At 42.1% G+C, this 12,766-nt stretch overlaps 1 protein-coding gene across 2 annotated transcripts in view; it reads right to left on the reverse strand.

The window, feature by feature from the left end:
* VIPR2 (vasoactive intestinal peptide receptor 2) overlaps positions 1-9,932 on the reverse strand; it is a 51,748-nt gene extending 41,816 nt beyond the window's left edge. The window contains exons 1-2 of one of the 2 annotated variants that reach the window (XM_010394867.3): positions 9,801-9,932; positions 6,326-6,428 (exon numbers count right to left, since the gene is read on the reverse strand). In XM_010394867.3, the coding sequence (XP_010393169.1) occupies positions 6,326-6,428; positions 9,801-9,845 (148 nt within the window). In that variant the 5' untranslated portion in view covers positions 9,846-9,932. Of the gene's footprint in view, positions 1-6,325; positions 6,429-9,310; positions 9,548-9,800 lie in introns of those variants that run through there. The other variant, XM_039549261.1, reaches the window with a different exon arrangement.
* Between the last annotated feature and the right edge of the window lie 2,834 nt (positions 9,933-12,766).

Raw genomic sequence — 12,766 nt, forward strand, 5'->3', positions numbered from 1 at the left:
CTCTTATGGGCAATGATTTCTAGACTGCAGGTCTGTGTGCCACAGAATGGAACTTAGGTCGCATGGGAATTACGAACATGTATATGGACTGACATTCCTTCTGCATTTGCACACAAGTGATAAAAAAGAAATGAAAAGGAGGTGCTACACAAGTAGCAAGCTAGCAAATTGGGAGCAAAGCAGAACTGCTTAGAGTGGGAATAGGAATGAGACAGTTCCAAAAAAAGCTGTTGCTCCACACTGCCTCACTGAAGTTATTTGCCACATGCTTTTGTCAGGGCCCTGAGCTCTCTAACAGGCTGGACCTTCAGCCCAGGGCTGGACCTTCAGCCATGCTGGGGCTGCACCTGCCTTCATCCTCCTCAGAGCCGTGCCTGCCTCTTCCCAGCCCTCTGCTGTGGCCCTGCCCAGCCATCCCAAGTCTCTGCCCGACCCTGGTGCCCTGTGCCAGGCTGGGTCCTGACCCACCTTGCAGGCTGATGTCCTTGTCACAGGGAGGTGACAGCTGCCCGGGGCTGGGGCTGCCCTGACTTGGGGGGAAGGACCCTGCCAGACCCTGCCTGCCCAAAGCCCCTCTGTGTGAAGCTGCCCACCTGCAGCTGTGTGAGGATGAAAGCACTGGCTACAGTGTGGTCGAGAAGCAGCTCCAATTACTCACAAATACTGAGGAAGCGCTGATATAAAGAACATCATTTCTGGTCAACGAACACTACTTGTAGACAGCAAACAGAAATTTGAAATTCTACAGTATACATCAGATTTAACTAGTTTAATCAGAATGATGAAACCAATAAAGTTTATCTCATACTTACCTAAAATGTTTGCAGTTCATAGGTTCTTCAAAAGCCAGTTCTATTACCAGGAATGGCAAAAATGCTGTTTCTGAGATTTCTAAGGGATTTCTGCATTTTCACTAAATGAAACACTTCTGAAGAAATGTCTTATTTCCCTTTTGAAGAACAGTTTCCCTTTAGAGAATCAAAAATCTATTGGCCAGTATTACATTTAATGTCATTTATATATTTATAGGGTTCTGTAGGGAAATACGGAAGTTGCCAGCTAAAACTTTGAAAAAAAAACACCTCCTAAAAAGAAAACAAATTTTCAGCCAAATTTTCTAAGAAAATCCTGCTTTCCAATTACTCAAAATGTCCTTTGGAGACAAGAGCATTTACTTTTGTATGACTGGACGGCATGCTAATCTTACCATAAGAACATTATTTTCTATTCTTATGCAAATATATTAATGTATGTATAGTCAAAGCTGTAAGAGGTACCTTCATCTTTATGTTGCCCCAATTCTGGCATGCTGTACATTGTTCAAAAATACCATTAAATATCCATCTCCTGTTCATATAAACTCCATCACAAAATATTAAAAGTCTCTATTAAGAAGTAGGACCATATATTTCTGCTAGTATGTATTATGTCTAACCTATGTGCTATGTGTTGTATTAGCTGAAGCTCTTTCAGTGTTTTGGTATTCAAAATTTCTTCCTTGTGGTATTTGAACTTTGGATGTCATGGAGAATACACTGCCATGGCCACTGCTGTCTTTATCAGGACTCAAGTGCAAAACTATGCTGGGCAGTATTTCCTTCAGAGTCTTCTGGAAAACACAATAAATTCACTTATGGCTGTGCATTTTCCTTCTTCACGGCTACAAATGCCATATATTAATGTCTGCTGCTGAATTGCTGTTCACATTTTGGGTAGAGCAGAAATTTCATGTCTTCAGAATCATTGTGGACACCTGCTGCTTCTGTTCTTTCCAAAAGGGTTTGTTATTGTCACTCTTAGTAAACTTTATTATATGAGATTTTTGAATGATCAGGAAATTTTCTTGGTCTTTGCTATTTTATTTACTAATAGTTATTTTTCAGTAGGCAACTCCTTTCATTCAAGGCTCTTTCTCACCTTTCCCACCCAGCCTCCTCAAAATACAAAGCTCTGCCTCCCTTCTGCCCTCAAATATTTAAGTACAACTTCCACAAAGCCCAGACATTGTCAATACTGTAAGGATGATCTGTTTTATGTGGTGTCATTAATGATGACACTTCAATCTGTGAAAGCCGAAACAGACAAATATCCAAAGCAGCCCCTTTGGCTTCCTTCATAAAAAGTGTGTGAACTAAAAAGTAGCAACATGTCTGCACTACAGCTGGAAAAGCAGCAGCATAGGGATTCAAGAAAGCTAAAGTTGTTCTTCCAAGAGTTACTAGTGCTGCACGAAAGAAGTTCCATGACCCCACCATCTCATTTAATTCTACTTTCAGCACCACTGCAGTCTGAACTACTGACTCATTTTACAGAAACAATAGCTTCAAAACTAAACAAAACCTGACACAAGACCTTGATGAGATAGGGAGCATTAAGAAAGGGGGAAACTTGAGGAGATTCCTTTTCATGCAGCAAAGGAAAGCCTCCTCTGGCTTTGTGTCAGTCTTCTATTGACTAATGTGGATGATAGAGTGATCACCAGGTTTGCCTAGTTATACACAGAGGTGTGTGTGGGGGGTGTAAATGCAAAATAGGCACGTTTCTTACCAGATGAACAACCTTAACAGGTAAGTTAGTCAGATAAATTAACTTCTGGACAACCTGCCACTGTTCTGAACATCTCTTGTTTCATCCACAAGATCATGAGCTCAGCGCTGGAATCACTGAAGGAAATTCTATTGACAGTGCAATTCAGGAGAATGGATTATACAGCAATATTGGTCCCTCTTGCTTTAAACTTATGAATAACTAAGAGCATCATTTTGGTAGTCTTGTCTCTTTCAATTTCCTATTGCTAGCTGCATTATGAAGCTTCTCTTTGAGAGGTTTATGAAATTCTTTCCAAAGCCGTTTTTCTTTTCATCTACATCCTTTCTTCAAAGTTAAGATGCCATATCTAAAATTAAAAATGTTGTCTGACATATGGGTCTCGCAAAAAAACATATTTGGAAAGCAAGATCTGAAAAGACACATTTAACTGTGTAGCCACTGAGTCCAAGATGAATCAAAACCCCTAAAGTTCGTTTTTTTATAATGAAATCTTTTTAGAACTTCTTGTTGTAGAACCCTGTTAAAAACTCTGCTGAGTGAGTTTTAACATTTTTGACCATAAGATTTCATTTTTCACTTAAAGTTGAAGAGAAATGAGCCAGTTTCTTTATAAAGAGAAATTCTAAATATGGAATAAAGGAAGACATTTGCAGCAGGAAAATTTTTATGTATTTTCAATCAGACAAGCTATGGGTAGCAGATCAAAAAAAATAGTTTTTTCCATATAAACTTCAAAATCTGTAGCTACTATCAGCTAGTTAGAATGCAATTCATCTGCCCTTTGAAAATAAAATGTGCACCAAGAAAAACCAACCTCTCCTAGGCTGCCAGCTAAGGTGCATCCATACTTCAGGGGCCAAATTATAGGAGGAAAGATGAAAACAAATGTGGATAGAAGCTAATGCAGTCTTCATAAAATAAACAACCAGATGTTCTAAAGAGCACTACAGAGAGGAAAGCACTGCCACAGGTCTTTGGAAAGTGACTTCTTCCCTAAATGGAGTGCAGTGCTGTCCACTAATGGAAAAGTGTGTGCTAATGCCTGAAAATCCCCCAAAAGGTGCAAAGCAAGAGGTTTGGGTGTCTCACAGTTTGACACTGGCAAATAAACAGATTTAGATCAACTGTGTCCTTTGGTTTTAGCATACCCTTAGCATTTTTCAAAGGGTACTTACATAGTCTTTAGACAGTGCTTCTTTGCAAAACACACTACTGGCTTTATTAAGCCATGAAGTAAGCAAGTGCTTCATAGACTTCACAGTCAGTGATTTTAGGCGCAATGCAAAAATTACTCACTGAAATTCTTCAGCCTATGTCTTGAGGCAGCTCAGGTATAATACCATTTTATCATGTCAAATAAACCTCAATTGCCTTTACATGTTTCCTTTTTATATCCCTAACTGGGAGCTGAGAAGATTAGACAAGATTTCCAATACATAATTGCCATCTAGCTCTAAGAAGAGACTACTTGTCCCATACAATTTGGATCCTCTAAAATTCAGTAGCTGTGCATGCCAGCTGAATTCTGGAGCATAGAGATGACATAGAGGTGTGGTTTCCCAGGTGCCCAAAAAATTAATGAAAATGTTCCCACTGATTTTGATAATCGAGGTCCAAGCCTTCTGTGGAAAATCTCAGGGAACCTTTATTTCCAAATTGAAGACAGTACCTTCATGAGATTTCATTAACAGATTTTTTAAGTCAGGTAGCACATACTAAAGCTAGAAAAGCATGAAAAGGGCTGTATAACCATCTTTCCCATTCAGGAAAAAGTGGAATAGAATTTTGGAATTTATTGTAAAGAATTATGTTTCAAATATTCTACAAGTTACATGTGGAGCTACGACTTGGACTAGTTCCAGCTTGCCAATTTTCATTGGTAATTCTTCTTCATCAGCAGTCAGAGTGTTACTGTTCAAAATAGTCCTTACTTCTTTGTATGATTACAGAGAGGTTATTAGGAAAATAAGGACACACAGAGAATGTCTATTTTTGTAAATGCAAATGCATACATTTAACATAGGCTACTCTTTGAAGGTTCTTGGTAAAGGTATCTGTAACAGGAAGCCTAGAACAAATTCTCCTGTAATATTAAACATGCAGTTTTAAAGGTTCATCACCACAGGGGCTTTATTCCAGTCTCCAACAAAATGGAATATTCCTTTAATTTCAGACAGACATTCAATAAAATGTATAAATCATTGCACTGCTGTTTTGCCACTGCCTGCAGGGTTGAATCAACACCATCAGACATCATCCTGTGTCCTTCCAAGACATGAGTTTTCTTTCACAGAAGTTTGCCTTTAAGAGGCACCCCTCTTCCAGTGAAAAGGGGCTGGGAAGAAAACACCAACAGCAAACTTCTTTCTTCCCCTAGGGAGCCCAAAATAAAACTGCTGTGCATCACAAAGATACCCTCGGAGCAGTCCAGCATCTGGATCACAAAAGTGTATCTTGAGGAAGTCTTGACTTTCAAAGCCATGAAACAGCTAACAGTGAATTTATTGGTTCATGATTTAATTCATTAAGCTGGGCTACTAATTATTTCTCCATCTGGCTTCACACTAGTATTATTTATGTAGCAGCCATTTCTCTTCACCACTCATATATAAATAAAAGCCATAAATCTAGATGAATTATTCCAGTAAGAGTTTGCGGGTTTTTTAAAATTACTAATCTGGATGAATAAAAAGGAGAAATTATAATAAAATACAAAATGTTGAATTATTTTATTTTATACATATTAATATTAGAATATGCATGGAGAGAGTTACACATTTAAATTGAGGAGAGGTGGAAAAGGCATCATGAGTTTAGACTCATGTTTACGCTCAAAGAGCACTGCAGATGGCAGGTCTCTGAGGTCCCATAGTCATCTTCAGAGTGCATTCAAAACAGAATGAACACAAAAAGCCCAAATAAACCACATATTGCCAAGCTGAATTTATCTGTTGCCTTTGTATTCTGCTTGCTGAAAAAATGGCTTTACCAGCAGCTTCAACTTACAAGAAAAATGTCATTTCTCTGTAAAATTATGTTCTGCTAACACAAAAATGTAGCAAGGAAATATAATGAAATCTAAAAAACCAAAACACCCCACAAAAATCCCAAACCAAACAAACCCCAAACCCAAAAACCCAACAAAACGCTTTACATCTACTATTCCTCTTCCTTCCATAAATTACAGTTCACTATATCACTACCTATATATTTATCTTTCTATGCAGAAAGAAAATGAAAACAATAAAGTAACAGAGGGTTGGGGTTTGGGGTGTAACACGACTGTCCGGGTTTCCCTTCACACAACTCCATGGTCCTCTGGGTGTGAATCTGATCTTCTGTCTGAAACACTGTCCACTTAGGAGACCCAGAGATCCTTCCTGCCCCTAGTACTTTACTCTCAACAGTAGCTAGAGAGAGATGCTTGGATCCAAGGCTTTCAGCTTTCCCTCAGATTTGTTCTTTCTCCTGGTCCTGTCATCATCAGCCTGCAGATCCTCTGCCAGCCAGAAAATACTACAACACCTTAACACATGAAAATGTGTTCACTCCCAGCTGCTGTCCCAGCCAGTGCATTCTTAGCACCTGCAAACCTCTCACCACATGCTTGCTGCAGCAGTACATTTAATGTAAAATTGCATAAATTCTAAAAACCATAAAATCCCAAGCACAGTTCAGACAACTATGGAAACTGCAATCACAACAGGAAAGAAGGTAAAGGGAGAAAATCTTCAATACTCCAGTTACCTCTACATTACAACTTTTCTTTTCTTACCTTTGTAGTCCACTGGCTTTGCATTCTTTAGAAGTTCCATGCACCTTGTTTCCTCCTTGTGAATCTCCAGCTTCAATCTGCATTCTGGATGGACACCATTCACCTGTGTCAAATTAACAAACACATTATGTCTTGAAACTAGAATTAAAATGCTTCATGAAGAATGCAACTACCAATAATGAAAGCCACAACTTTAACTGGCACAGGTTTCACCCAAGCACATGCTAGGCACTTTTCAGATTCGATGCCCATTTTAGCTTCTCACACCTTGACTTTTCAGAACAAAATGTTGTAATAATCTACTGGCTTGCTCCTGTAGCATTCATTTAGCTTTCTAGTGCATTCCTCAATATTGTGCCTTCAGATCTTTTTCTCCAGAAAAACTCTGAGTTGAAACTGAACCAGGAAAGTAGACACATTTGCTCTTTTTCCCTTTTGTAGTAAGTTACAGAGCTGAAAGTTTAATACAAATCACAGAACATGAAAACTGATCAAACTTCATTCTCTTTGACACAGTAAATTCTACTTTTCTTCCCTTTTCCACCATGTATATTTTATCTCCTGAAGGCCCCAGAGCATGATTATTTGATTCAAGCAAATACTACACAGGAAGAAAATCCCACTGCTTAAAAATTAAAGCGCTAATGCCTTTACTGGTTCAAAGCCTTGCCCCCAGTTCTTTGGTTTTCAGAAAAGTTTATGTCTGTGGGAAGAGACAGGAATGCAGCAGTATTGGGGAGAGAAACGAGACCCTGGGAAGCTTTACTGGGGTCAGATGAATTCAGAGAGGCATTCAGAGCCTCACAGAGAAACACATGGAGTCTGTAAGAGACTGCATGGGAGAAATTACTGCAGGAAGTGACAAATGGAAAAATTGGAAACATCAGTGGAGCTGATGGGACAGTTTGATTAGCTCAAATGAAATCACATCTTAAAAAAATAAAATGGGAATATGGAGTACTTCACTCATGCTCACACTTGTAATTACCAAGAAAAAGATGGTCTCTCTCCAAGTTTCTGTCTTTTTTTTCACATTTTTAGGAGACATTTAACAACAGAATCTGGTAATGATCTCTGATGCATGACACAGTAATGTTTTTAAAGTTATAATAATTAATTAAGCTGTGATTCTGGGCCCAAAACCTCGGATCCAGAGTTAGGACTGAGAGCCTGGTGATTCTTCAGTCTCCTTGTGGACAAACCACTTGCACAGCTTTTAAAAATACAGTTCAAGTTTATGAGCATAAAAGCAGGGGCTGTTATGAAAACTCACAAAAATCTGTCTCTTCTCTAAATGTCTCATTTCACCATCTACAACATCAGAACCTTACTTCCTTTTCCATGTCTTTTCTCTGTGTTGAGTATTGAAATTATATGTTTCGAGTGCAGAATTCTTTTCCTTTCAAAGACACATATTTAACATGAATTAGGATTTCTAGAACTTATAATTGAAAGTATAGCATTATACTGAAAATACCTATGTTTTACTATGTATTATCTTTTTTTCAGATAGCTCCCATGTAGAATAAAATTCCCACGTATACATAACGTTTTTAATATCACTTTCCTTTCACAGAACATATTTTGGCTATTTTTAATTTCCAAGTGCAAACATTCAGTAACTGACAGTAGATTTCCTACTCATCAAGAAGGATTACAATTACTGGATCTTGGAAAGGAAGGTGCAGTAAATAAAAATGTTAGCTAAATGAAGGGTAAGTCAAAGTAGCTACCGCAATTCAGCAAGCTGCCGAATAAACAACTTCTTTTTCTGGTACTTCCAAAATATCAGTGATTAATAGCAAAGGTTAATTTGAAAACATACATTTGTTAGCACCCAAAGGTAGCATATTACTTTTCGCAGCTGGGCTGCCTGCTAACTAACTATACTTTGTTCTAATACATCCATTTCATTCAGATGGACTTCACAAAGCTAAAGAAAGAGATTTAGGGTTCCAGACTATGTGGCTCTGGCCACCTCCCAAAACACATCAAGATTTTGAGGGCATTTACCACTCTTTAGGACTTGTGCTCATCCATCTTTCCCTCTGCTTAACCAGCAGCAGGTTACCCTTTGTCACCAATGAATACAGAACCGTGTGTAAAGGCGCACACTGAGCTGGAAATACAGCTCAGGAGGCTCTCTGCGTTTTAAGCAGCTTAGCAATTTCTAAGGCATCTAAACCAGCAGTTTGACAGCTAAACATTTCCTCTGACATGCAGCTTCAGCATGTTTTCCCGTTATACAGTAATAAAAAAATGAAAAAATTCTAAAGGGCTTTTTAATTTTTTTTTTGTGTGTGTGTATCATACTTCCATCAATGTAACTGACTTTTACAAACTACTTAAGAAACGCTTGAAAATATAAAGACCATAGAAGCAGGCGCCCTAAAGAAAACTTCAATATTCTGAATACTTTGTACATCCCAATCCCATTGCACGTATTACAGAGCAGTTGTTGATGGGGGGCTTTTCCCCCTACGATGACGGCCAGTGGCCTCTGGACCGCTCCCGAGCAGCGCTCCGTGAGAACTCTCCACAAACGAGTGGTGTCCACCGGCTACGGGGAAAACGGCGGGGAGCGAGTGGCGGCTCGGCGGGGATGGGACCGTGCCCGGCGGAGCGAAGCCGGGACGGAGCCGTCCTGGCGCTGCGGAGCGCCCGGGGCGCAGGCAGGGAGCGCAGGCGGGCAGCGCCCGGGGGTCCCGGCGGGGGCTGCGCGCCCGCTCCCCTCGCGTTCCCCGCCCGGGGACAGCCGGAGAGCGAGCGACAGGAGGCACCGATGTCCCTCCCGGAGTGTGTGCGGCGGGGCCGGAGCCTCCGCACCTGCCGCGGCTGCCGCCGAGCCCCCGCCCCGCGGAGCCGCGGGAAACAGCCCGGAGGGCTCCGCACAGGCTCCTCAGGAAGGAGCCGTAGGGTCACCCCGGCCCGCGGTCTGGCGCGGGGCGAGCGTTCCCTTGGCCGGGCTGTGCGCAGGAGACTTACCCGCCGCAGGCTGCAGCAGAGCGAGAGCAGCAGGATCGGCAGGGTCCTCATGCCCACCGAGTGCCGGGCCCGGCGGGCTGCGCTCCGCGGCGCTCCGCGGGCCCCGTTCGAAGGCGGGGAGCGGGGTCCGGATCCCGCCCGGCACCATAGGGCCCGGGGCCGCTGCCGGCTCCCCCGCCCCGTGGGCAGCGGCGGTGGCGGCTCCCGCACCTGCCCCGCTCCGGCGCCTCAGCTCCCGGCCCGACCGCGGCCGTGCCCGCCGTCGCTCTGCGCGGAGCTCCTCCTCTAGCCCCCGGCTCCTGCCCGCCCGCGTCTCCCCAGCCCCTCTGCTCGCCTTCCTTTTCTCCTCCTCCCTCTCGCTGCCGCCGGCGCTCCCCCCATAAGAGGTGCGAGTCGGTGCCCTGAGCCGGGACGCCCGGCGCCCATCGCTGCGTCCCGCAGGTGCCCACCGCCACCCCCGGGCTGCTGCCGGGCACTGGATGCCTCTTACCCCTCGCTGCCCGCTCCCAGGTGCCGGAGAACCCCCTCTTCCCATGATACACGCGCAGGGAACCTGGGTGCCTGTCCCGACTGCACGTCGGTGCCCGCACCGGGGTGCCTTTTGCCGGTGAAACAAGTAAGATCATCGAACACAGTCCCCTCAAGCCAGGCACATACGGAAAATGTTGAGGAGTGAGTGGAGTGATCCCTGGCAAGGTCAGTCTTACCACTGAGCAGAGCAACAGCTGTACTACTAAATGTTTTTTCCCCACAAGTGGTTTTTTTTCCGAGGTCTGAATAGAGAACCAAGAGTTTAAGGCAACTCCGTGTTACTGCCTGGCAGTTTACACCAGGCATGGATCTGGGTTTTGCCTCACGAGGCATGGAAAGTATGTAGTTAAGTGACATGTTAGCCCATGCCTTCTTTTACAGAAGTCGCCTTTATATGTTGGCTTTTAGCTGAGAATGAGAATATATTAGAGTTGCCTTTCCATTGACTTAATATGTGCTGTAATGTAAGTACTATGTATTAAAAGGGACTGAGGAGGCAGCATAAAACTCTCCTAAATAGCCTTATATCACCCAAAGTAACCAGCTACAAGCAAAGCAAGGAGACTCCTATGAGAAAAGTTAAAGAGAATTTAAATTTTTTAAAGCATATGCAAAAATTATTTTCATATATTAAAAAGAAATAGCTGATTATAGTATCTTTGACATCTTAAAACAGAAATACTACAAACTAATGGGCAGTATTATAACTTGCATGCTGAGAGCAGAGGGAAATACTAATGTACAAAGAAAAACTTGTAGGATGGTATATGGTCAGGTAACAAAAGTATTTTCATTGTAACAGAAAATAATACCTCTTTGGATTGGCTTTGATCTGTATGTGACAGGTAGACTGAAAGGCCAGATTGCACCTACTCCTGACACAGCTGGGTTGCAGAAGAGACTGGTTATGCCATTAGCTCTGAGATTCCCAGGCAGGCTCTCAGGTCAAGAGTCTTTGACACAGAGAATTGCACAGTGCAACCCCTCTGATTCTTGAGACTGGTGTCCGAGATTCCTCTTCGGGCTCTTGGTTGACACAGGCAGTCTGGATGTGCTCCTCACAATTTCTTAAGAGCTATCAGTCTTTCAAAAAAAACCAATCGCAAACCCATTTCTTTTATCATTCACAAGAATCCGATGGTTTATCATTACTGCAAGGCTTTGGAAAATCCTTCCCGTCTTCTCTCTTCAGAAGTTCTTTCTTGTGCTTTGTGATGTCTGGCATCCTGCTAAGAGAGCAGTTGTTGCCATGAGTGGAATTAATACATGCCAAGGCTCATCAGGTTCTTCAGCAATAAACCCCAGAGCAGTCCCCGTGCAGAGGAGCCACCAGCCAGGCTGTCCCCAGCTGGGCTGCCCCAGCAGCTGAGGACACAAGAGTTGCCAGACACCAAACCCCAGTGTTTGATTCTTCAAGCAAATGATTCATTAGGATGTTGAAGCTGAGTAGCCTGGGAAACCAATTAACAAATTACTGTTAACATTCTGTGTAGAAACACTCTTGGGAACTGTCATCATTATTCCTTCTGTGGAATGACAGAAACTAGTATCTCAAGTATTAGTAGTCCTCATATCCTAGAACTAGCAAAGAAGTTTTGAAGCTTGCATCTGTTCCAACAGAAGATTGTACACAGTCAGACTTTTGTGATGTTTTGTTTTCAATGAATCAGCATTTTAGGTGAAAAGAAATATCTTCAGTTATTTCTCAGCCCTTTCCTCTGTTGCTAATCTCAGTGACTCTTTGACATGAAAGAGACACCAGTTGAAGGAGATTCATCAAATACTAATATTTTTGTTTATATATAGCTAAGTGGTTTTTTTCCTAAGAAGAAAACAAATTCTTGATGGATGAAATCCAGAAATCATGGTTCAAATTCTTTTTACTTAAACATATCACAGTTCAGTGCCCTATTATAGAGCATGTAGAAAGGAAAAAAGAACAAGAATGGAACTAGAACAGCTGTATAGAGATAAATACAAATGAGACTGATACTCTTAATCAGCAAAGAACACATAGGTTTATGAAGGAACAAAGGAGTCATATTAATTTAGACAGAGTTGATTTGATGACATTTCAAAGAGGGGCCTGTCAAATTCAAAAGAAAGATTTTATGGAGGTATCCATGAGGCACAGAAGGACTGCAGACACAGGGTCCAAACAGGGATAGAAATTCATCACAATAGAGGTGGTAGAGAAGTAAATGCATTTTGGTTGAAATAAATATTATTTTGGATCAGCAGAGCCTGGGTATTCCTCAGAGGGCAGTAAAAGTGGAAATAGAAAGTTCAATGACAGCTAATGGACACAGTGGCAGGCAGTGCCAAGGTACAGCAAGTTCTCTTCTCTTCTCTCACTACACATTCAGGACCCAAAAGCTTTTCTTCAGTTCCAGTTGTTGGAAGAGTCTGCCTGCCAAGGAAAGGTACATGCCAGTAGAGCTTTAAGTAACAAGTACTTGCTGCCTGGCTATAGGTCTCTTCAGAATCCTCTAATACACAGTGCTGGCAATAAATGGCTGATTTAGACTTTCCATACTGAAGCAATGACACCAATCCTCTTTGAGCTCAATTCTTATTTAAATTGTTTATGGAGTTCAAGGTGCTTTGACAATTTGTATTTTACCCACAAATCCTGTTCATGTCCCATGTATAAAGACTCCAAAACCATTGCTTTCATTGTTTAAAAGGAGTTTTCTTTTGTTCAGTCATCTAACAATTACTGCTTGCATAATGCATAACATACAGTTGCCAGAAATACCTGAACTGCATGAAAAACTTTGAAGGGTTTCCCTCAAAGTATGTGTACAAGGCATCCTGGACAATGTGCCTCCTGCAAGAGTGGCTGTCTCTTGAGCTGCTCAAGCTGTTTTGTGTGTTTTGAGCCCTGCTTTCCAGACCACAGAGAGTTTATGTGGAATGCTGTAC

Source organism: Corvus cornix, chromosome 2, assembly GCF_000738735.6.
Source record: "Corvus cornix cornix isolate S_Up_H32 chromosome 2, ASM73873v5, whole genome shotgun sequence".
NCBI lineage: Eukaryota > Metazoa > Chordata > Aves > Passeriformes > Corvidae > Corvus > Corvus cornix.